Here is a 26,767-nt window from a genome sequence, read left to right as displayed (position 1 = left end):
TGAAAGTGAATTTTAAAAAAAAAAAAGAGGGGAAAAATGAAAGGCATAAGAATATTTTTTAAATAAAAATGATATACAATTTCCTTTTTCAAAAAAGAACTCCTTGCTTGATTGATGGTTTCACCAATTCAGAGTGATCTTGCTCTGATACCAATTGTAGGATCGAGACGTGCTAGAGGGGGTGAATGGCACTCACAACTTTTCATGCTTTTCAAAAATAGAGAATAACGCAGTCGAAAGAAAGGAAAGAGAAACAATGCTAACAAGACCAAGTTTTACTTAGTTTGGAGCCTATGATGGCTCATACTCCAAGGCACGCGATCATTGATCACTTTCATTGAGTAATCACTATAATTTTGGAAAATCATTATAAATAGCAAAAATTACAAGTGTATTAATTTAATTACAATATACCGATAACAACGATGTTGAAATTGCAAGATTCTGGTTGTCGACGCATTGTTATGGATTTATCATATTGTCTTCGAAGCAACGCATAAGAGAATAGTCGTGAATTCAAGTTGTGTTAAGCCCTTTGCTCGAACCAGCCTTTTATGGGTTGTTGAAGTCACCTTCAACCCCCTTGATGGCGCCTCTAGCTAGGACACTTATCCCCTTAGCATCGGAGACAATAACTTCCGCTTTCTATAAAGTTTATCCCTTTAAAGGCGCCTTCAACCACATGGAAGATGCCTCGAACACTGTTCATTAGAGACACCTTAAGCCACATGGAAGGTGCCTTCCAACACTGTTCATCCGAGACTCTTTTGTGTTTTCCACTTCCTGCAAGGCATATTAGTCCAAATATAAAATATACCCTACAAAACAAAGTTAGTACAATAAAATATGATTAATGAACTATTTGACAGTCTCCAGATTATCCGGTTCTGACTTTCAGATTTCTCAAAAATCCTAGGTTGAACTGACACCTATTGATCCTTCAACGGGGAACACATCCTCACCTAATCCGCTTAAGAGAAATTACCTTTTACCAGATCGGTCCTTCAAACCGTTTGGACTTTTGTTCAACTTCGAGACATTAGGACTTCATGTTGAATGTTTGAACCTGACCCATCCAGTCTTTCACCTAATGTTTGTGACCCCTAGGATTTTTCACCTAGAGTCCTCAACTGTAGGATTTCTGTAACACCATAAGATCCCTAGCAATTTTATGAATTATTTTCCCATGATTAAAATAGGCTTTATGTAGATTTTTCGAAAATAAAAAGGAAATAGAACCAAAAAAAGGCATAATCAAGGTTTGAACCTTGGACCTCTTGTTAGATGCATGTATGTGATAACCAGTAGCCCCAGCAGGGGTGTGCTGTTAGGAAAAGAAGGGAGATTATAGTTAAGGTGAAGGCCCTTTCACTTAGAAGGAGACTTAGAAGGAGAAGTTTGAGTTTTCTTCTTCCTTCCCAATGATAAGATGGTTTTGCCTTCTTCCTTCATTTTGGCATAAATAAGAGAAAGGAAGGAAAATTTTCATTTTGTCTTCTCTCTTCCTCCTCCTTCCTTCCTCCACCGAACCCTAAAGCTCTCCTTTTCATTTTTCCGAATCCAAGCTAAGGGCTTTCTCTTTAGGAAAACTTCACAAGCAAGGTCCCTTCTCTTAGTGAATCAAGCGAGAGGATGTAGGTATTCCCTCACCTGCAGTACAAGTAGTTCTCGTATGCTTTATGTTTAAAGGTTGTTTGAAAAAAACTTAGGGATTTCCTTGCAAGTTTCGGCCAAGATAAGGATTTGTGGTCACTTATGGTTGTCAAGTTTTCAATTTATGCTTCATGTAGTATTAAAAAGTCTAGAATCTCACCCTTGAGTTTTCGGCCAAGATTGAATATAAGGCTTGGAGCAAAGTTTTGAAATCTAACCATGCTTGTTTATGCTTCTTCATGATGTATGATCTCTTATATGTGGTTAGTTTAAGTTTTCATGCTACATGTTGTACCAAAAAGTTTAGAACCCTACCTTTAGGTTTCGGCCAAGATAGAATATAAGGCTTAGAGTGAAATTTTGAAATCTAATCATGTTTGTTTATGCTCCTTCATGATGTATGATCTTTTATATGTTGTTAGTTTAAGTTTTCATGCTACATGTTGTACCAAAAAGTTTAGAACCCTACCTTTAGGTTTCGGCCAAGATAGAATATAAGGCTTAGAGTGAAGTTTTGAAATCTAATAATGTTTGTTTATGCTCCTTCATGATGTATGATCTCTTATATGTTGTTAGTTTAAGTTTTCATGCTACATGTTGTACCAAAAAGTTTCGAACCCTACCTTTAGGTTTCAGCCAAGATGGAATATAAGGCTTAGAGCAAAGTTTTGAAATCTAATCATGCTTGTTTATGCTTCTTCATGATGTATGATCTCCTATATGTTGTTAGTTTAAGTTTTCATGCTACATGTTGTATTAAAAAGTTTAGAACCCTACCTTTAGGTTTCGGCCAAGATAGAATATAAGGCTTAGAGCAAAGGTTTGAAATCTAATCATACTTGTTTATACTTCTTCATGATGTATGATCTCTTATATGTTGTTAGTTTAAGTTTTCATGCTACATGTTGTATAAAAAAAACTTAGAACCTTACCTTTAGGTTTCGGCCAAGATTGAATATAAGGCTTAGAGCAAGGTTTTGGAATCTAACCATGCTTGTTTATGATTCCTCATGATGTATGATCCTTTAATATGGTTATTTTAAGTGTTCATGCTTCTTGTTGTATTAAAAGTTTGAGAACCTTACCCTTAGGGTTTGGCCAAGATTGAATGAAAGGTTTAGGGAAAAGTTTTTAAACCTAACTATGCTTCTTTATGTTTCCTCATGATGTATGATTCTTGATATATGGTTAGTTTAACTTTCCATGCTTCATGTTGGGTTAAAAACCTAGAATCCTACCTCTAGGTTTCAGCTAAGTTATGATTTAGGTTTTGTAGGAAGATCAAAACCCTAACCATGCATGATAATAACTTCTTATGATGTGTTATGGATTTTATGTCACCATGTTATATGTTATGTACACTTGTGCCATCATGTTATGTTTTCTCTATGATATGCTAAATGTTATGTGCACTTATGCCATCATGTATGTTTTCTCTAGGAAATGCTATATGTTATGTGCACTTTATGTCATTATGTTATGTAAGGCTTATGTATGATGAAAAGCCTATGAGATGCTTCCCTTAAGTTGGGACTAAGAGCACTCTTCATGATATGACAAGAATATGATATGCCATGATATGACAAGAACATGATATGCTATGATATGATATGAAACATGATATGTTATTTTACTTTGTATGACTTGTACCGGGGATGGGCTCCTAAGTTGCCCCTAGGTCGATGGTCAAAGAAACGGGCCTTGTAAGGGATGGGCTCCTAAGTGCCCCTAGGTCGATGGTCAAGGAAACGGGCCTAGTTCCTAATAGGTTCGGGATTAGCTATCTCGGATCTATTTAGGATGCATGCAAATTCATGTATGTGGTACAAAGTCGGACCCTCATGATGAGATTATGTTCAAGTATTTATATGATATATATGTTTTCAAATGACATCTTGCATATACTCATTTCATGATACATGTTTTCAAAGGGCATCTTGCATACGCTTATTCATGCTAAATGTTTTCTTTATGTTTTAGTAAGATGTTTATTTTTGAAAAATATGTTTATGATGCCTAGATGATCATGCTACTACTTTATGTATAAGCTCTCACATGCTATGTTATGATTTGCTTACATGAGTATGACTCTACTTTATGCTAGCATGCAAATTTATTTCTAGTTGTTGGTTAAATGAACATGTCACCACTTTATGTTTAGATGCATGATTTATGTTTTGTGAGTAGAAAAGAATCTTACTAAGCCTATATGCTTATAGTTTAATTTTCCTTGTACTGCAGACAAAGGAAAAGAATGGTTGAACTAAAAGGGAGTAGCAGGAAGGGCAAGAATGTGTGTGGCAGTGGCATGGTGGAATAGATCTGCTTATTGCTTCTATGTTCTAAAACTTTACGTGTGATCTTATTTTGCTACATAACGTTTGATGGATGATATTTATTGGTGTTTACTCACTATGAATTTATGTTTTCATGTTCCCTGATAGTATGCTTTATTCAAGTAAAATGTCATGCATCACGTAGCAAGTAGTAGATGTTAGATCAAGTTATGAATGTTAATACATGGTTCACAAGATATGTTTGGATATATGCTCTATGATAATGAACATGCTTCTATGATAACATGATCATATGCTTTAGTTAGTTTAATTTGTTTCAAAGGAAAGAAAAAAAAAGATTTATTTACTTCCGCTGCCTTGTATGCATGTATGTATGTTTCAAGTAACCCCGTCCTTTCCCCCTTTCTGAGTGGTGGAAAGGGCGGGCGTTACAATTTCGCCCAACATCCTCAACCCGCCAAGACTTTGCCCAGTCCCTCGAGCCAAGACTTCGTTATCTAACCATAGCTAGGACTTTCCTTTGCCTAAGATCACATAGGACTTTTCTACATACTTAATTCAACTTGTTAGATTACAAGACAACTTAATTTTGAACCTTTTACGATAATCAAAACTTAGGTTTGATCATTTGGTGCTTTCTGTATCTATAGCTCCAACATATATGAATCAGATTTCCATGAAGCATCTGCACAACCAGACATGATGACAGAACGAATAATGCTTAGAATAATCAAACTGTAAGGATACACATCTATATGATCAATAAAACTTTTTTAGGATGACCCGTGGTCACACAAATAATCCGAGACAGAAAACGATGTCCAGCGTAGAAATTAGTAGCATAGGGTATCAGTACTGAAATCAGTGGAAAAGGATGTCAGTTTCAAAATCGGAAACACAGGGCTTCGACAAAAAAGCGCATCAGTGCCGAAATCGGTAGCATAAGATGTCGGCACCGAAATCGACAGAAAAGAACGTCAACATCGAAATCGGCAGCACTAGTAGAAGACAGCAACGGCAATAGGAAGCAATAACAAGGGGCGGTAGAAAAAATTAAGTCAGAGAAGGAGAATTTGGCTCCGATATCATGAAGAAATTAAGAAAATTAAAAAACTAGTCATATTATTGAATTTAAAATTAATATTTAGAAATACAGAGTATAAAGTCTATATAGTTAAGAAACCTAAACTTTAAATATAAAAAAGGAAAAAAGACCCAATTGTTCTAAAAGCTATAAACAAATAAATATATATAATTTAACATAGCGCTTCCGTGATTTACCTTAGGCACCGGTAGAAAACTTTTGTATTGCCAGATTGATTGTCTCTAAAATTAATTGAATCATAAGAACTGAACACCTAGGTTATAAAAGAAAAAGAAACGATAAGATTTGGGATTAATCAAAAGATTAAGGTTTACATTGATAAAATTTGTTTATATTTATTTATTAATAAAAAATAATATAAAATAGATAAATTCCAATACTAATAAATTTGATTTCATAATATTTGTGAATAAAATTCATAAATGTTTTTATAAATTAATTAATTTATTAACTTTTATAAAATGTAATTTTATTTTTTTAATTCAAATATAAAAAATATAGTAATTTATAAATTTTATTATGTTAAAATTTTAAAAATAATAATATAATTTTCATTTATTAGATAAATATTTGATTTAATTTAGAAATACAATAATATTATTAATTGAGATTGATAAATAATTCAAACTAAATTAGAGTCGATAACAACTAAACTTGATTTGTTTACACTCCTATAGCCTCCGGCATTATGAAGTTTTTTTTTTTCCCGAATGAAGAGAGATTTTGTTGGCCTACAACTGTGGTAATTGGTATAGTTGGAAGGATGAACTCATTTGTTAATTAAACTTTAAGAGATATAAGATAGTACTACAATTATACAACACATTCTCATTATACCCCCTTCTTTTGACAATATAATTATATAGATTTACATAAGTATATTTAAATTTTTTATTCTATCCATTCAAAAGATATATTATTTTTAATTTACAGAATTTAAATCTGAGAATATGAATATATTAAAGAGATTTTCAGAAAAACATATATTAATTTACGTGTACTAGCAACTTCAGAAATAACTCATAAATGAAGATAAAAGGCAAATCCATTTAGCAACTTCAATTATTTTTTTAACATCCGCTACAACAAACCAATAGTCTTCTATTTTTCTGTAAAAAATGTTTTGTAAAATATACATGATTAAGTTGGAAGAGTATATCATCAATAAGGTCTTTCGCGATTGATGCTTACCAAAATCCAAAATCTACATTTATAATTTTTTTAGAGTAGAATATAATATATTGGCTATATTTATATGTTCCATTTTAGATCGGCAGACTTAAGGCGCCGATCATCTACACACCTATTCCACTCTAAAATTGAATGTGAAAAAGATTCAAGATAAAATTTGATGGAATATTAGTTTAAATCAACCTTTGCACCATGAAACTAGGTCGACTACCTCTGGATGAATGAAAGCTAGATAAATGAAAAAAATAAAAATATTTGAACACAACTAGAACTGACGATGGATCAAATTTGAATCTGATTCCATATCTTTCATCCTGATATTAATCCCCTGTCCAAATATTTTATTACCACCTACCATTAATTTTTTTTTCAAATTTGAATTAGATCATAAAGTCATGAATATTTATCAAATTTTTAGAAAAAATTAAACAAACAAAATATCGTATGAAAAAATATATATAAAAAAAATAATTTATTTCAACATCATTATCCAATAAAAATAAAATAATTTAACCGAGTATTTAGATCTGAAAAAAAAAAGTTCTACCAGAACCACCTTTATATCCAAATCCAAATATTATTTAATCGGATTAAAAAAAAATATCCCTTCAGAATTCTTCTTCGTTGGCAACGCAAATTTAATCGTTAAAGCCACGGCCTCAATGCGGTGCCATGTGGCACCTGGAGATGCCTCGTTGCATGCTAATACAATTTACCTTAAGCTGCCCTGCCTTACAAATTTAAATACTTGTATGTCATAATCTTATAATAATTCCAGAAAACTTAACACCATTTTAAATAAACAATAACATTATATTTTTAATATCTTAAATATTCAATAATACGATAAAATACATCTGAAAAAAAATACCAAATATATTCTAAAAAAAATTATTGTATTTGATTATATTGTTTTTAGAATCTATGCATGTCTGTGCAAGTAGATATAAATTATTCGCTCATGAAAAAAAAAACAAAAGTATGCTGAAATTTTAGTTTACATCAAGGTTCACTTACACAAAGTGGATGGAAATGATCCCCAATTGGTAATGGGTTTGTAAAACACAGATTAAGATTAAGCCGAGAACTTTACCCCATCGTCATCTGTTGATGTCCCCTTGAAGATTGCAACTTTACCTTTCTGCTCGAGTAGTTTCAGAGCCCGCACGAGCAAACCACGATCAATCCCCGCAAGCTCTTCAGCGATTGCAAAAGAACCAACACAAGTTCATCTTATCGGCAAAAGATGCAATGTAAATCTAGATTGGCAATGCTATCGATAACTTGAGTAATCGTTAATGATAGGATTCACTTTCTATTTTTTTTTTTTTTTGAGGTTCTAATACAAACAGGGACAAAAGCACTCATCTAAGTATAAATGCTGGATGTTCAGAAAATTTCTAGGACAAACAATTCAATGGTTAGAGTGACATTACCAGTTCCACGAGTTTCAATCCCCGACCGTATTTCTTCGATAGTCATGACACTGTCCTCAAACCCATTTTCTTTAACCTGAAAAGTGCAGGGGTAAACAACAGTAAGCAGCCATTGGGATTCTTTCCACTTTGTAATGTAGGTCCAATCCTTAACTCACAAAGTTCAAAATATAATCAGCCCACTCTTGGATTCTTAACCAAAGTAGGAGACATTTCTTATGACCTTTGTCCATCCATTCTGCACGACCTGAAAGGAAAAAACAAGTCACGGGGAATAATACTTGTACTTGAAATCTAACACACGAATTGTTATATTTAATTCACAGTTTTTGTATTCGACTTGAAGCGCATGATAACATCAACTGTAACTAAAAACAAACCTTCATTTACCAGAGCAGAAAGAAATACCTCCCTTGCCTCATGGCTTAAAGATCCTACATTCCAATTGTCAAACTTTCAGTTAGTCTTTGTCAGGAACAAGGGAAATCTGTTTGAGAGAGCTCCAGTCTGTGATCATTTATATTTTATGCTTTCATATCATTGAATGATTGACAACAGCCATTGAATGATTGCCAACAGCCATGTCAATTTCTAATGTATTCAAGTTTTACTTTATGTAGAATACCTTCTTGTTATTAGATATCAAATTGAAGCTTTGCGCTCAAATTCCTATGCACTTAAAGCAAAAAAGAAAAAAAAAACAAAGGGAAAAAGAGCCTGATGTCTAGCTAAGCATGGACACAAAATGAATATGTAATCAGCATAATGTCGACTAACTTTCAATTACTGGATTAGAAAAAAGGGGGAAATCTTCTTCTAATCCTATCACAAATGTCCGTTGACTTCTGCAGTAGCCAAGTATGAGCTCTTTCCATAGCTTCACTTGATTATCACGTGTTTCCTTCACAGGCTGCAAACTAAAGGAAGAAAGAAGATAATGATTTAACTCACTTTCTTATACAGAAGAAGTGCAAATCTCCAATCATGCAAACAATTAAATTTCACTAAAACGTGACATAATGAGGCATATGCGTGAAGCTAGTTATACTTATCAAGTGAAACAATATAATCAATGAGAAAAAAAAAAGTCTAGTGATACCATATATTTATAAAATATGGACCATATTGAACATTTGAACATTTTGGAAAGGGCACAACAGAATGTATGTCATAGAATGAAAGAATCATTAAACAATCTTGCTATTGTGACTCAATCAATGTAAAGGCTCAATTTATACATAACCAAGCTTCAACAACTCTTCTTAAATAGTTAAATAAAAAAGAATGTACAATAATAGTGGATACGTTTGTATCAGGTCTGGCCTATGATCAATATCCAGGATACCCAATATCCAGTACAACTCTTCTTAATGGCAATTTCACAAAAGATTGTTATTAAAGGCATGTCTGATGAGGAGGCATTGTATCAAGAAGTAAGTCAATAATTAACCCAATACAAAAAAAAAAATGATTAACGGGTAACATCGAGCCTGGGGTGACCGGCCCGACCCCATGGAAATTTTCCACCGGCCACCAAGGGTAAAATCATTGCAAATATGTTAGAGCAAGTCCCATTTAGAGGAAAAATCACTGCAAATATGTTGTAGCTGTGAATCGAACCGTGGGTGCCTGAGAGACAACTGAACACCCTTACTGCTGCACCATAACTCTAGGGGCAATAATAAACCCAATACAAGTTCACAGGACAAAACTGCTGATAATAGAAGATACTATTTAAAATCTGAAATCTCTTCCAACTACATCAATCTATTGGATCTAGATGGCAATTAGATATAACAAAGCATCACACAACCCCAATATTAGGCAATTAGGTTATTTTCATAGAGAGATTAGAGAATTAATAATGCCATGCATTGCAAATGATGCTCTCTTGAAACTCAACTATGGTGTTGAATGATCGCACATTTTTGTTTTTTTTAAAACTACTGAAACATAGAAATGGGAATATTCTACATTAGGAATTGATATAACGATCTAACTGGAATAAGTCAACTTAAAACAAAATACACAAAACATAGAAATTTCCATCAATATCTAAAATTGCTATTAATTTGCATAAGTCAATTTATTTCAACATCTAGAAACTTGAAAAGGAACCACTTGAAAGTTTTAGGGTGAAACATTACGTGAAAAAGGGCGGATAGTTAAAGAACTGAGGAAGCTTAAAGTCTCCTAATTTCTGCATCTGATTCCTCGTTCCCTTCAAAGCAAATGTTTCCTTCTCTTACTATCAAAACTGCAATCATATAATTCCATCTTCAAAGTAAATGGGCTCATCTTACCAATTTAATAAATCAATCTATTTTGATATAAGAAACAGAAACCAGAAACAAATTCTTCTTCGGCAATGAATTCTTAGGCTGTATGACTAGTGTCAAGAACTTTCTTATTTCCAAGATCTAGTAGCCAAATTAATTGCTTTATATTTCTTTTTTGATATACAGAAGCAGCCACATATGACGATAACGAGAAAAAGAATTAAAACGATATGCTAAGAAATTAATGGCAACTTGGCAAAACCAAAGAAATGGAGGGTTAATAAACAATGAAAATTTTATAGTTCTAATCAAAAGCTTTAAAACATGAAAAATTGAGAAAAATAAAAAAAAAATATGTATTATAATAAATCATTTGTATATACCTTAGAAAATTAAAGATAAAAAAAATTAAAAAGGACGTATCGAGATAAAAAAAGGACTAAACAATGCAAGAAGAAAGGAAGACTTCACAAAGACTAACCAACAAACAATAAATAGAGACATGAAACAAAATACACAATATAAGAATCGAGAAAAAAGTTTGCCAGCTGATGGAAAGAGAATATTTACCAAAACTAAGAGAAACAATGAAACCATTGAGACACATCAAGAGAGACGCTGAAATTGTGGATCAGTTCTTGGTTACATGCTAAAAATATATTAGTTATGATAAAACCTTCAAGAACCATAAAAATGAGAATGGTAAAATACTTGAATGCTTCTTTTTAGATCAAAGATTGTTAACAAATCTTTTCAAAAAATAGTTGAAAAGAAATGATATCCTTAATGAATGATAACATGGAACAAAACTTGAATAAGAAAATAACTTACAGTCAGAAGAAATCTTTTTCAAAGAGACAGATGTCCGTATGTTACAGAAGAACTTTCACAGAATTTTAAAAGGAAATGGAAGATTTTAGATGAACATAAGTTCAGAGGCACACATCTCCCACATATTTTATTCCTTCACCTAAAAAGAAATTTGAAGAACCAAAAGCTTTGACAATTCTCTCATTATATCTCTAACAAAAAAGAGACTAGGGTGGTTACTAGATCTCAGAAATATGAAAGTTCTCCTCAAGGCCAATCATACAGCTTTAATACTTCTCTCTTTAGATGATTCACTCGCATAGGTCAATCGTCCATTCATTGATCCTCTAACTCAATAGATGTGCTTATCAATGAAGGTCAGGATACTTGCCTCAAAAAGGAAACTTTGTAGATGACAAAAATTGGATTCAGAGTCTTCGATGTATTCCCCCCAGTTGCTGCCCAACACAAGAAGAAAAAGCAGATTAAGAACAAATATGGACGAAGGAAATGGAAAGGAAACATATTTATAGATCTTACCCTAGAGGGTACCGTTTCTGCTCACAACGGGCTTGATTACTCCACTTACCAGAGATGAAATAACAGGGGGGTGCTTGTTGCTGAAGAGCTCGCTGCTCGCAAAATATTAAACAAAGACGAAGACCTCGTCTCCTCTGGACTAGTGTTGCTTGCACAGGCGAGGAGGGGAGACAGCGGCGCCCTCAGGAAGACGATGCACTCGATGGAGGTCGAGTCGACGAATTTGCAAGGGATTTAGGAACAACTCGATTTAATGATTAATTCTATTTAAAACAACAAAAGTAAAAAAAAAATAATAATAATAATAATCATAATAAAGAAATAAAGAATTTTGATTCATACAATGAAAACTTTACATTTGACTAAACCACGAATTAAATTTTCACAAATACATAAATCATGCACCATACTTTTAAATTTATCAAATCACGCACCATTTCACAAATCATCCAAACCACCAAAGTATATTTAAAATTTAAAAAAAATGATTCACGTTTTATAAGGTTTTGAAGCTACTTTCTCCTCCAAAAATAATTATTTTTTTTTTAAATCACTTTTAGTCAAAATTTACTAATGGACTTGAAATTTTGGTATTCAATTCAAACCAAGGTCAATGCATTCCTATGGGTGGATCTAGACGAGGGCTGGCGGAGGCTGAAGCCCTTGCCAAAATCCTCCGGAGAAGGAGGAGCCATGGATTAACGATTCTCATCTGTATATTTTTTCTCATTATCCTCTTCTTCTTCTTCTCCTCCTTCCTCCCTGCGACGGAGTCCTAGGATTCCCATGTCGGCAAGTTGGAAGAAGAAAACGACTACTTCGTCACCCAAAAGGAGCACTGGTTCAATGAAACCCTCGACCACTTCTCCATTACGATTTGCACCTCTTTCTCCATTATCTTCTTCCTCCTTGCAATTCTCTTTCTTTTGTTATTTTCCCTCTGCGCCTTTGTTCATTCAAGCAATTGGCTATCTAGTAACATTTTGAGATGTTTCTTCGTGTTCGTATTAAATTAGTGGGATTTTTTAATGAAAAAAAAAGTAATTATTAATTTTAATGTGATTTGCAGGGATATCAGCGTTATTATGAATTTCTTGATCACTACCAAGCTCCTAAAGGCCCAATATTCCTTGTAGTTTGTGGTGAAGAGTCTTGTGACGACATTTATAATTATAAGAGTTATATAGTTGCAAGTGTGGTGCTTCTTGCTAAACTACGTTTAACTTCCTTTTCATGTACCTAAATCCTCTTATGTATGACTTATCATTTACAAGGGTATTAACATGTTTAAAGTTTTACTGAGATTTTCATTTCTTCGAAGAGTCTTTATGCTAAACATAAACTTTGAGATGCAAAAACAACCAGAAACCTATGATTTCTTTCCTCAAAGCCAGCTTTGTTTGACATGGCTATTTTCCGCCAGTATTACCAAATTGGTACTCTAAACTAATTGAGATTTATAGATCGAACTCTGTATCTTAGTCTTGTTGAATTATATTTCTCCACTCTCTGATCAATACTTCAGGGAAATGAGAAAGAAAAAGCTTCTGTCTTCACTGTCTTTATCCCTTTTTTTAGCCTTCAAAAAAAAAAAAAAATTCTATTAGCCTTCACTAGAAATTATCTCTGGATCCACCCCTGTGTATTCCTAATATCTCTTATATGTTATGATTACTTGAGAGAACCGATTTAAAATTAAGGAAAGTTTTGTATGCAAAATACTTTATGTTGTTTATTTGATGAAAAAGGATGAATTATTAATCCTTGTTTATTTACTTGTGGCAAAGCAAAGGACAGATGGATATATAAATTCATCCGTTGTCCAATTTGTGAATATATTTTTGTCCATCTAAAATCAGACCGAATATCACTTTTCATCCTTTTTTCGATAATTTACCAAAAGACGTACGCAGAATAAGGAAATTATCAAAAAACATATCGTAGTTGTGTATTTACCAAAGGGCGTAGTTAACTGATGTGAAATTCCCATTTTAACCCTCCCGCCAACCTCCCTCTTCAGTTGTGATTTCTCAGGCATCCGAACCACATTTTGAATCATTTTGATTTAAAATTAATCGTGCGATCATTTTTCTCTCTTCCTCTCTCAACTCGTGCATGTGGTTCTTGCTCTTCGTAACTCTTCAATTGCAGCTTAAATTTGTGGCAAAATCGTCCCACTAGTGAAACCCGACGTAAGTGTCTTCGTGTCTCTCTCAAGTGGTATCAAGCATTTCAACCTAAAAATCCATAGTATGCGCAAGGCTCCAGTGAAGGGTTTTAGGGTTTCCGTCAATAATCTCCTTTCATAATGGCGTGAAGAAGTGGATCGGGTGTATCATCCTCTCCACTTCAAATATCTGTAAAGGTAGTTTAGAAATTGTGTGATTTTGAAAAGCTCAACGAGTAAATTTTTTTAATTTTTCTAAATTGTAGAGTTCAGTTGATGTTGGACAGAAACTACATTGGAATAGTATCCTAGGTCACTTTAAAAGTTTTTTCAAGGATCCACAAAGAAAGGAAGGAATCATGGATATGTTATTTTACATGACTGACACATAGCGTTGATCAAACATTCACCCTTTAGTATTTTTTTGGACGTACAAGATATACAGCATATCCATGGTATTTTGGCCAATATATTTCAAAATTGGGATTCAAGTACTCAAACCTTTAGATTCTCAAGTACAATTTATAATTTTGTATTTTAATCACTAAGTAGTTGTATATTAAAATAAAATATTTTGCAAAAGTGAATATTTTAGTCAGCTAATTCACTGATGGTGGAGTCTTATGACAAACGAGGGTCTGATACGATATCATATCAGGCCCAACGTAGGCCTGATACAACATCATATCAGACCCAACGTAGGCCTTGTTGGAGCAATCCCAATGGTCCGTGCGACCATGTATTTTGGTGTTTGGACAAAGAGTTTAAGTTAGGTTCACCCTTGTATTTGATATGTGTATGTGAGTGTGTAGGTTTGCAGGATACACATGTGACTCAGGGTGATGGCTTCTAGTCCAGTGAAGGATGGAGCATCCAAGGGACCGTGGAGACAAGGACCGAGGGAAGCAACTTCGAGTCATACGCGAAGGATGACATTGGTGATGAGCTGTGGCCTTGAATGCATCCGAGGGACGAGATCCAAAGGAAGTAGACTTGAAGGCAAGAGGTCGAGGATGCGATGGAAGCATCAAATGAGTCGTAAGGGTAAGGGTCCGAGTGTAGAAGGATTATACTCAGGTACCAGTCAACTGCTAGTTTCACCAGTCGACTGGTGCAGTCGACTAGGTCAGTCGACTGGAAGCGAACAGAGAGATTGTACTCAGGTACCAGTCAACTGCTAGTTTCACCAGTCGACTGGTGCAGTCGACTAGGTTAGTCGACTGGTGCAGTCGACTAGGTTAGTCGACTGGGAGCGAACAGAATGCTTCTGTTCGCTCGACCAGTGTGGATTAGTCGATTGCTAGTTTTAGCAGTCGACTGGTATCTAGCCGTTGGGATGTAATGGTTGAATTCCCACATAGGGCAGTTGACTGATGGTTTTAGCAGTCGATTGGTAGGAAGGGTTTCCAACCCACGGCCTATATAACCAAAGCTTGGGAGCTTGGTTATAGTTAACGAAATTAGTGGTGGTAAATCCTAATTAGTAGTCTACTAGTCTCAAGAGTCTTGGTTGGTGTTGTGGTGAGGTTTCCCCACCCACAAGAAATGACTTGAGATAACCGGAGTTTACCAGGGGCTAATCCACCGACGGATAGGGATCGTCCACCTCAAGGACACGCCGTAGAGTAGGAGCAAGCAATCTCTGAACTACGTTAAATGATCGAGTATCTTGGTTTAATTTCTTTCTTGTCTTTAGCTTTCTTTGTATTCATATTAGTTTGTATTTCCGCTATGCAAACTAACAAATGTAGGAAGCGAGTATTTGGGGGTGCCGTCTATCCAACCCCTCTTCAAGCCGGCCACTGATCCCTTACAAGTGGTATCAGAGTGAGGCCGCTCTCCATCGAACTAACCGCCGAGGAAGCAAAGATGATCGGCTTGATAGATCCTCCAAAGTTCAAAGGAGGAAGCTTATGGGACATCACCTTTTGGTTGGTGAAAATGAAGAACATTTTCGAGACGGATTGGGACACAATGATGGTGGTGTAAAAGCCATTCGAAGTCCTGAGAGACAAGAAAGGGAAGAAACTCCGACCACGACATTGGATGGAGGAGCAAACATCATGGTCAAAGACAAAATCAAAGGTAATATCTATTTTAATTGATATTTTACCTAATAATGTTGTGAGTCGTGTAGGTGAATACGAGAATGCCCATGATTTGTGGACCAAAGTAAAGATGGTTCTAGGAGAAGAACTCATGCCTACACATGAAGAGGAAAAATCTGAAGAAAATGATAAAGTGGCTCAAGTTGAGGAGGAGCAAGCGGAAGATAAGCCATGCTCAACATCCGAAGAGGAGAAGGATGAAGAAATGCTATCCACTAGTGTGGATGAGGAGACATTCTCAAAGGTTGAAGAAGAATCCAAGACAAGTGAAGAAGAAGAAGAAGTCTTGGAAGTTAACCTAGTGAGCATCTCCACCGAAGTGAAATCAAAGGATCATATCACTTGCTTTGGGTGCAATGAGAAGGGATACTACAAGAGTAGATGCCCAATGGGTAAGAAGAAGGTAACTCCTAAACTCATTCAAGTTAATTTAAATACTAACAAGGGTTGTAGGAATGAAGAAGCCCAAATGAGGAGAATGTACATTAGATGCTTCATGTGTGGGGAGAAGGGACACTACCACACCAAATGCCCCAAGAAGGGGGAGATCAAGAAGCTTACACATTTAAAGAAGTGGGAGAAGAAGAAGAAGAGCTCAAATCAAGGGGGAACTTCAAGGGTAAGGGAGGTATATCATAACTTGAAGTTTAATTCAAATTTAAACTCCTCCATGCATGCTAGAAATAACTGTTATTATTTACCCATGCATAACTTTGGTTTTAAATATCATGATAAGAGTAGGGTAAATATGGATCATAACCCTAGGAAACTCATTCATGATAACTCTAGAAATGGTAGACCTAAGGAGACCCAAGACATTAATCCCAAGAAGGAGAGACATATGCCTAGAAAAATGGATAGGTCTAGGAATGTCCATGGTGGACATATTGGCTCTAGGTTTAGGAACCTAGAAAGGAAAAATCAAGCTTTGAAGGTAAAACTTGATAAATTGGAGAAAACCCTAGAAAGATTTAATGTTGGATCTAAGGGTTTAGGTATGGTGTTGGATAGTCAAAGACCCAACAATAATAGATCGAGTTTGGGATACCGATCTAGTGGCTCCAATGCTAAGGGAAAGTATTATGCTAGGGTTGCATATGACTATAGCAAGGGGAAGCCAATAAATGGCAAGAGAAAGTCATTTAAAGGTAAGGAGAAATTAACCAAGGACAAGGTGTCCAAGGTTAAGAAAATTAGGTTTGTAGGCCAAGTGTCACTGGAGGTGCACCAATGTGGCCTAGCTATTGTAGATGAGTCACATAGGGAGGTGGCTAAGGTTAAGAGCTCTAGGGAGAGCTCTAAGAGTCAATTTGGGACCCATGAAAAATGGATCTCAAGTGGGTACTACTTGGGAGTCTAGGTTGGGTCATGGAATGTGCCAAGTGGTTTGGAGACGGACTTGAGTCTCAAACCTAGGGAATTGACACAAATAAGATGTGTTTCATGTTTAGAAATATGACATTGGGGTCATATAGCATGATAATTTGTTTTGGATGTATAGATGTCATATAAACCAATGCTAGGGATGCATTGTGGTTTAGTATGGGCAAATACATCAAGAGGAAGCCAAAACTAGGACTTTAGGTTAAGGTTCAATTAAACCATTTAGCTAGTTTTGGGTTTTGTGTCAATCTTGGGATTGGTGATAGATACATTTTTTAATATATTTTTTCCAAATAGACATGGGTAAAATAGACCTCTCTACAAAATTTGAAGATTTTTGGATGTCTGTGGGATTTTCTATGCATTTCTGAAATTGGGTTTAGAATATTGAAAAGGGATAAAACAGTGTGCCAGTCGACTGGTACAGTTACCAATCGACTGGTAACGATGAAAATTGGACACAGAATGGTTCTGTGTGTTGTTTCGATAAGGATAGTGGACTAGGGCAGTCGACTGATGCCAGTCTGAATTTATTTTTAGCGTTGGTTTGGGACCGAGTCAGCTCGTGTAAGTGTATGAGATCCATGAGGGATAAATACATGAGTTTAGGGTTAGTTTGATGACAAGTTTTCAATAATTGAGATATTGTTGGAGAACTTTTGGATGTTAGGCAAAGGGGGAGAAGTAACATTGTTTCGACGGTGTAAGTCCAAGTGTGCAGCCTTAGCAACGTAAGTCCATTTGGCGGTGTAAGTCCAAGTGTGTAGCCTTGGCCACGTAAGTCCATTTGTTGTTTAGCATGTTTATTTGCTATTTGTTTTCCCTAACTTAAATGTATTGCCAAACATCAAAAAGGGGGAGATTGTTGGAGCAATCCCAATGGTCCGTGTGACCATGTGTTTTGGTGTTTGGGCAAAGGGTTTAAGTTAGGTTCATCCTTGTATTTGATATGTGTATGTGAGTGTGCAGGTTTGCAGGATACACATGTGACTCAGGTTGATGGCTTCGAGTCCGGTGAAGGATGGAGCATCCGAGGGATCGTGGACAAGGCAGCAAGGACAAGGGCCGAGGGAAGCGACTTCGAGGCATACACGAAAGATAGTATTGGGGACGAGCTGTGGGCTTTAATGCATCCGAGGGACGAGAGCCAAAGGAAGTATGCTTGAAGGCAAGAGGTCAAGGCTGCGATAGAAGCGTTAAATGAGTCGTAAGGGTGAGGGTCCTAGTGCTGAGAGACTGTACTCAGGTACCAGTCAACTGCTAGTTTCACCAGTCGACTGGTGCAGTCGACTAGGTCAGTCGACTGGGAGTGAACAAAATGCTTCTGTTTGCTCGACCAGTGTGGATCAGTCGACTGCTAATTTTAGCAGTCGATTGGTATCTAGCTGTTGGGATGTAATGGTAGAATTTCCACAGAGGGCAGTCGACTGATGGTTTTAGCAGTCAACTGGTAGGTGGGGTTTCCAACCCGCGGCCTATATAACTAAAGCTTGGAACCTTGGTTATAGTTGACGAAATTAGTGGTGGTAAACCCTAATTAGTAGTCTACTAGTCTCAAGAGTCTTGGTTGGTGTTGTGGTGAGGTTTCTCTACCCACAAGGATCGACTTGAGATAGCCGGAGTTTGTCGGGGGCTAATCCACCGATGGATAGGGATCGTCCACCGCAAGGACACGCCGTGGAGTAGGAGCAAGCAATCTCCGAACCACGTTAAATAATCGTGTAGCTTGGTTTGATTTCTTTCTTGTCTTTAGCTTTCTTTGTATTCATATTAGTTTGTATTTCCACTCTGCAAACTAACAAGTGTAGGAAGTGAGTATTTGGGGTTGCCGTCTATCCAACCCCCCTTCAAGCTGACCATTGATCTCGTACAAGCCTGATATGACATCATATCAAGCCCAACGTAGGCCTGATACAACATCATATTAGGCCTAACGTAGGCCTGATATGACATCATATCAGGCCCAATGTGGGCCTGATACGTTCCCATATCAGGCCTAACATGGGCTTGATATGATCATATCGGGCCCATAGTGTGCCCAATACGTAAGTATATGTTCGTAGATGTCAACTAATTATTTAACTTGGTTAGGTGTTTCGGTTGCCTTCACAAGAAAAGACATTTCATTTCTGCTTGGTATTGCAGACCGAGGTGCTTCAATTCCAATCTATAAAATATTCGGTGGCCCCTTTCTAACATACTTCTCAAACAAAAAAGAAGCGACTAGATCAAGAATTGAGGAGTTGCTTAAATTTTATGTCAATCGCGTTGAAAGAAAAGATGATATTTTATTATTTTGTAAATTCTATATTTTGCATATATTTGTTTGTGTCTGATTTTTTTCTAGTACATATAAGGTCCCGTTATGTCTTATAGATATTGTAAATGATTTTGAGAATCTTACTATATTCAACTAAGTTGAAGTCATCCATGAATTTATAGCTTCACAATTACCTAAGATTGGGGACATATTTTTATCAACTTGGATAATACATGCTCACACCAACCTTCCTTACCTAAAGGGCTTTGCTGGTCTTTTAACAGTAAATTTATAAATGATGTTAAATTTAACAATAATTTACGGACATGTATGAATAGTTAACACTTGTGATGGTGAATCAGGCATGGTTTTTGGAGCATGTTCCAATCCAAATATCATACAAAATAGAAGGAGCAAGAATAAATAAGTGGAGGAATATTCCTTCACATATTACTAAGGTGAGGGATTTGTTCGATCGAGTCTCATCTGAAGAGGTAAATTTTCATTACTGTGACGTTAGTTAGGTTAAAAATCCTGTTTTAATATGTGCTTTAATAATTTGACAGGTTCTGATTGACTTAATCCCTACCGAATATGAGAAATCATTGGTTGAGAACCTTGTTGGTATTGATGACATTCCACGTGCAATGGTGATGTGCATAAATATTATGATAGTTTATGCATGTTTTTATGTACATTCACTTGCTTTATACGTACATATTCTTTGTATGATCGCCTCTTTTATCATGTACTCATCATATATACTCTTTTGTACGGATATCTGCTCTTTGTTTTGTTTTGTGTTGATAGGGACAACTTTTGGAGCGAAAACAATGTTTGTCGACACACCGGAGCAAGACAAAGAACACGGCCGTGCAAACCTTGCACGACCGTCTGGCCAAACAGGAGAGGAGAAGTGCACGACTGTGTGGCCAACCCAGAGGCAAATCAGAGCATGGCTGTGCATACTTGCACGGCCGTGCCCCCCATGACCGAGACCAAGCAGCACACGGTCATGCAATTTTGCACGACCGTGTCCCCAGATCCGAGTCTCAGCATCACATGGTCGTGCCAATTGGCATGGCCGTGCAACGCACCCAGAGCCAAGAAAGGGCACGACCGTGCCATCCTTGCACGGTTGTGCCGCCGCCCCGTGCCCTAGCCTATAAAAGGGGTTTTAACCCTTTTTCCGAGGAGGGGAGAGCCGGAAGGCGAGCCGTCAATAGGAGAATCACTCTGGTGCCGTTTCACACCGTCCAGAACATCGGTCCAGTGATCTTTCATCACCACATTAACTCCAGAAGCAAAGGATTGGATTCAAAGATCACTCGTCGTCGTTGGATAAGCATACTTCTTCCTTCTCTCTTCGTGTTGAGAATTTGTATGTTTATATACATCATATCTTCGGGTTTTTCTCCGGCGTCTATGGAGTAGAGTCCTTGTTCTAGGATGAGGTAGTAATTGTGGATTGGTTTTGATGTAAGACTCATATTATGCTTATATTCATTGGATGATTTCTCTTGCTTTGTTTCGACTACTCGATTTCTTTGTCGTGTTGATTGATTGTGTAGGAATTGCCAACCTCGTAGAGGGAACACCTTGGATTGTACACCCGAGGGGCCCTAGTGACAGGGGTAACCCGTTCACAGACATCTAGGGTACTTCCTTGAAAGGAGAGGCGACTCCTCCACAAGGAAGTAAGAAACCAAATTAAGTTACTTAATTCTATCTTTGATAACATCAATTAGAGTTATGTTCTTGTGATCTACCGAGGTGCTCTAGTGATAGGAGTTAATCGTAACAGGATTTCATAGGGATTGTCTTTGTTTGGTGTTTAAGGATAGTTGCTTTAGCTTCCGACGAATGCATGTTGATGGACAATGAGTATAGGATAGTATGTGATACATCAATACCACCACAATGAAGCCGAACTCCTAGAACTCTTCATTAACCAGGTTGATTTCTTCTCGTTACTAGTTCTCATTTCCGCTTTCTAATATCTTTTCTTAGATAACTTACAACCATCGATAGTGTATCTAATCCTAAGTGTGCCATCACTAGTGCTTATAACCAGTCCTCTTGGGATCGATAATCTTTATTACTGACGACAAATCCGTGCACTTACGGAAGCGTAACAAATTTTTTGGCGCCGTTGCCGGGGACTGCGTCTATAACATTGGTGATAGTCATACTAGATTAAACTAGACTTTGTTTTCTTTTTTGGCGGCGTTGCCGGGGACTGCGTCTTTCTTTTATTTTGCATTTAGAGATAAATAATTTTATTCTTGTTTTTCTTTACTTTCTGTAATTTTATTAAAATGCCAAAAATACTATTATTTCATTTCTTCTTCTTTACTATTGTTCATATTTTATTTTTGCATGCGAAGAGCTAATCTTTCAGGACAGCTTCTACCGTTCGATCCAGAGATTGATAGGACTTTCCTGAGAAGAAAAAACCTTCTGAAAGTATTTCAAGCAGCACAAGAATCTTCAGAGATGGATGATAAATTACTGAAGGATTATGCAGCACCTTATGCACGAGGGGTTCGGTCTAGCATCACTCGACCGCCAATCAAAGTTAACAACTTTGATATAAAGCCTGCAGTAATTCACATGGTTCAGCAGAATCAATTTGGAGAAGGACCGCACGATGATCCAAACCATCACTTGGAGCTTTTCTACGAGATCTGCGACACCATGAAAGTGAACGGAGTCCCTCCAGAATCAGTAAGGTTATTGTTCTTCGGATTCTCCCTGAAAGACAGAGCCAAGCAATGGCTAAATTCCCTTCCAGCAAATAGCATTACATCCTGGGAGCAGTGTGAGCAGAAATTCCTGGACAAATTCTATCCACCAAGCAAAACTGTTCATATGAGGAATCTGATTGCAAACTTCAAACAGATAGACTTAGAATCATTATTTGAAGCATGTGACAGATTCAAAAGTATGCTGAGACAGTGCCCCCATCATGACCTTGAGAAATGGTTGGTTCCACACACCTTCTACAATGGAATCAACTATCACATGAAGGTATCCCTTGATTTTGCAGCAGGAGGAGCACTGATAAACAAGAGCATTGATGAAGCTGAAGAGATCATAGAGAATGTGGCACATAATCACCATCAGTGGACATCAGAAAGATTTGGTGGTTCTTTCTCAGGGAATCCAATAAAAGCGTTAGGGAAATTCGATGTAGATGTAGTCACTCTCATGTCTACAAAGCTAGACGCTCTGACCAAGAAATTTGAGTCCATGGGGAACAACAATAACACTGCCAATGCGATAGTCTATGTTTGCAAAACTTATGGAAGTACGAATCATGCTCAAGATACTTGCCCCCTAGGGCCAATACAAGCACAGATAAACCAACTTGAGCAGTGTGATGCGATAGTCAGCTACAACCAATGGTAAAATAATCCGTACTCTAATACATACAATCCAGGTTGGAGGAATCACCCAAACTTCTCATACCGGAACAATCAGGACCAAGGGCCAGCAAAACAAAGCTATCAACCTGGATAACAGAGCTACTCACCTAGGCAGCAGAGCTACTCATTTGGACAACATACTTTTCAACAGCAACCTTCACAATTGTCCATGATTGAAAAGATGCTTGAAGAAGCTCTCAGAGCAAAAAGAGATGAAGAATGAGATCAAGCTATTAACCCAAAGAATGGAAAATTCTAAGAAACATCAAAAGATGCAAGACAACCAGATAGCCCAGATAGCCCAATCTATCTCAAGAGCATGGGGAACATTTCCAGGGAAGCCAGATATAAACCCAGTGGAACATTGTAACTGCATTGAGCTGAGGAGCGAACGAACTTTGGGAGACCCCCAAATCATTACTCAGAAGGAACCTGACTCAGAGGAAGAGCCCTCTTCCCCAATACCCAATCAGACCCAGACCAGGGACAGAGAGGAGTTCAACCGATTCCTGAAGAAGATCAAGGAAATTTGAATAGAAGTACCACTGATAGATGCACTGCACCAAATGCTGAAGTTTGCAAAGTTCTTGAAGGGTATTTTATCTAACAGGAGGCAGAAGGGTGACTTTGAGACCGTAGCATTAACAGAGAATTGTAGTGCTCTACTTATGGCAAATACTCCACCAAAACTTCAGGATCCAGGAAGTTTTTTTATACCGTGCAAAATTGGTCCTGAACTCATACAGAGAGCTTTCTGCGACTTGGGGGCCAGCGTTAGCCTACTTCCGTAGTCTTTATGTAAGAAGCTGAGCCTCCAGAATATTAAACTGACTACTATGACACTGCAATTAGTTGACCATTCATGTAGATATCCCATGGGAATAGTGGAAGATGTGCCAGTAAAAGTGGGTGGATGTATCATTCCCACATATTTCATTATCATGGATATGGAGGAAGATCCCAAGATACCGATTATCCTTGGAAGACCATTCCTTGCCACAGCTGGAGCCATTATTGATGTAAAAAGTCACAGGTTATCCTTGGAGATCGGCAAATAAAAGATCGAATTTGATTTATCTAATTCCTCCATCTGCGACCACTCTTCTCAAGGAAATTCTAGCAAGATCAACATACACAAAGTCGAGGACTGCAGTTTCCATGAGAGTTTTCCTCTAGCGAGCAATAAGAAATACATTTGTCCTGCATGAGCGAAACTAAAGGCATAGACTGAAGCATTAACCCTAGGAGGAGAGCCGTGCTTCCACGAGTTTAGCCCACATTAACTAAAATGGGGTTGAGCCAAAGACCTAAAATAAGCGCTTCTTGGGAGGCAACCCAAGGGTTTTTCTTTCATTCTAGTTCGTCGTTCTAGTTTTGGTGAGTTTAGTTGAGTATTTTTATTATTTTTTTATTTTTTGGTATTCATTTTCAGGATGTGCATAGCCTCCACGAGCTGGCCGTGAGCGTTTCATGGGCGCGGAGGCATCAGAGGAACCGAAAGAGCGAAAGGCGAGTCACCGTGAGCCTAAAGGAGTCGGCCGTGTGATCCCACATGGCCGTGCAAAGCCAACAAAAGGATGAAGGCCACGGGTCATGCAACCTTGCACGACCATGTGGCCTATGCAAAGAGAAGAAGGACACAGGCCGTGCCACTCGGGACGACCGTGCGAGATTGCCAGAGAAGGAGATGACTCGGGTCGTGCCAATTGGCATGACCGTGAGACATGTCCAAAGAACAGGGAGGACTAGACCATGCCAATTGGCACGACCATATGACCTTGGTCGAAGGGAGAAAAGAGGAGGGCATGCCAATTGGCACGGTCGTGCATAGCCCCACCTAACCCAGTCGTGTCTATAAGACACGGTCGTGCCCCTCCCCGTGTGCACCGTCCACATCTCCAAAAAACCCTATTTCCATCTCCTTCACTCCCAAAAGCCTTCTCCTCCCTACTACACCTCATCAAACCCTAATTTCCCACCTCTAGAGCTCACTTTTGCTTAGATCTACATCTAGATCTAACACTTCTTCAAGCCACAAATCCGAAAAGAGAGAAAAACTGTTGGTGATCGGTGACCGGTTTGAAGGGGGGTTGGATAGACGGCACCCCCAAATCGATCGCTTCCCCTAAGATGTTAGCTTGTGCAGCGGAATAATACAAAATACAAACAAGATAAAGATTAAGATAAGAAAGAAAACAAACCAAGCTGCACGATCATTTACGTGGTTCAGAGATAAAGCTCCTACTCCACGGCGTGTCCGTAAGGTGGACGATCCCTATCCGTCGGTGGATTACTCCCCGGAAGATCTCCGGCTAGCTCAAACCTCCTTGTGGGTGGAGAAACCTCACCACAAACTCACCAAGACCTCTTGGACACAAGGAAAACTCTTGAGCACTTGTAGACTACTAATTAGACCTTAACCAAGTCTAATTTCGTCAAAGATAACCAAGCTTCCAAGCCTTGGTTATATAGGCCGCGGGTTGAAAATCCCGCCTACCAGTCGACTGCCAAAACATGCAGTCGACTGCCCTCTATAGAAATTCGACCGTTACATCCCAACGGCTCGATATCAGTCGACTGTCAAAACTAGCAGTCGACTACTCCACACTGACTGAACGAACAGAAGCATTCTGTTCGCACCCAGTCGACTGCCCCAGTCGACTGCACCAGTCGACTGCTAAAACATGCAGTCGATTGCTACAGTGCTGCTACAGTAACGTTACAGTAGTGCTATAGTAACACTGCAGTAAAATCCTGAAACTAGGATTTTACTCCGAGTACAATCTCTCATGCACTCGTACCCTCACCCTTACGACTCATTTGACGCTTCCTTTGCAGCTTTGACCTCTTGCCTTCAAGCCTACTTCCTTTGGCTCTCGTCCCTCGGATGCATACAAGCCCGCGGCTCGTCCCCTATGCCATCCTTCGCGTATGCCTCGAAGTCGCTTCCCTCGGCCCTTGTCCTCACTGCCTTGTCCATGGTCCCTCGGATGCTTCATCCTTCACCGAACCCGAAGCCATCAACCTGAGTTACATGTGTATCCTGCAGTCATGCACAACTCAAGTACACATATCAAATACAAGGGTGAACCTAACTTAAACCCTTTGCCCAAACACCAAAACACATGGTCCCACGGACCATTGGGATTGCTCCAACAATCTCCCCCTTTTTGGTGTTTGGCAAGACGTTTAAGTTAGGGAAAATAAATAGCAAATAAACATGCTAAAAACAATGGACTTACGATGCCAAGGATACACACTTGGACTTATACCTCTGAATGGACTTACGTTGCCAAAGCTACACACTTGGACTTACACCGCCGAATGGACTTACGTTGCCAAAGCTATACACTTGGACTTACACCGCCGAATGGACTTATGTTGCCAAGGCTACACACTTGGACTTACACTGCCGAATAAAAACAATGCAACATGCATTTGAACCTATCCCAAGGCTCCCCCTACACCTATGCTCCCCATTGAGCTAGGAATTTTCCATAAGGCTTTTTAAGAACCTATCCCAAGGCTTCCCCTACACCTATGCTCCCGAGCTAGGATTTTCACACACCGCAAAGGTATTTTCAAGTTTTCCCAACTAAACCTTACTTCTCCCCCTTTGCCTAACATCCAAAAAGCTTTCCAACAATATTCCAATTGTTGAAAACTTGTCATCCAACTGACTCTAAACTCGTGTATTTATCCCCCATGGATCCCATACATCTAAACGAGTTGACACGATCAAGAACAGCGTTGAAAAATAGTTTCAGGCTAGTATCAGTCGACTGCAAGAAGTACCAGTTGACTGCCCCCATGAAAACAAGCTTACAGAGACATTCTGTGCTTAAAAACACTGTTACCAGTCGACCGGTATACTATTCATACAAAAATCAGCCTTTTCTGGCCAACTTTATAAATGCGCCAGAAATTCCACAGACCTCCAAAAATCCTCAAATTTTGTGGAGAGGTCTATTATATCAATGTCTACTTGGGAAAAATATATACAAAAATATATCTATCACCAATCCCAAGATTGACACAAAATCCAAAACTAGCTAAAAAGTTCAATTGAACATTGACCTAAAGTCCTAGTTTTGACTTCCTCTTGATGTA

At 37.8% G+C, this 26,767-nt stretch overlaps 1 protein-coding gene and 1 non-coding gene across 3 annotated transcripts; both read right to left on the bottom strand.

Moving 5' to 3' along the window:
- Nucleotides 1-7,210: 7,210 nt before the first annotated feature.
- On the bottom strand, nucleotides 7,211-11,560 carry LOC121969739 (vacuolar protein sorting-associated protein 25-like). Of its 2 annotated transcripts, none has more exons than XM_042519973.1 (8): nucleotides 11,312-11,560; nucleotides 11,163-11,229; nucleotides 9,830-9,939; nucleotides 8,460-8,599; nucleotides 8,063-8,116; nucleotides 7,841-7,929; nucleotides 7,683-7,758; nucleotides 7,211-7,443 (listed from the first exon to the last, which is right to left on the bottom strand). In XM_042519973.1, exons 3-8 carry the CDS (start codon nucleotides 9,886-9,888, stop codon nucleotides 7,322-7,324), a joined length of 540 nt encoding a protein of 179 aa, XP_042375907.1. In that variant the 5' UTR covers nucleotides 9,889-9,939; nucleotides 11,163-11,229; nucleotides 11,312-11,560; the 3' UTR covers nucleotides 7,211-7,321. The 2 variants fall into 2 exon arrangements, with proteins under 2 accessions (XP_042375907.1, XP_042375908.1); XM_042519974.1 differs by having other exon boundaries at nucleotides 11,361-11,560.
- A 10,538-nt stretch (nucleotides 11,561-22,098) lies between these two features.
- On the bottom strand, nucleotides 22,099-22,204 carry LOC121973964. The gene has a single exon (XR_006109864.1). It is a non-coding gene; the product is annotated as a small nucleolar RNA R71 (small nucleolar RNA).
- Between the last annotated feature and the right edge of the window lie 4,563 nt (nucleotides 22,205-26,767).

The sequence above is a fragment of the Zingiber officinale genome, chromosome 4A (genome assembly GCF_018446385.1).
Source record: "Zingiber officinale cultivar Zhangliang chromosome 4A, Zo_v1.1, whole genome shotgun sequence".
In the NCBI taxonomy this organism is placed as follows: Eukaryota; Viridiplantae; Streptophyta; class Magnoliopsida; order Zingiberales; family Zingiberaceae; genus Zingiber; species Zingiber officinale.
The sequence above is the reverse complement of the archived record's forward strand: the minus strand, read 5'-3'. Positions and strand labels throughout refer to the sequence as shown.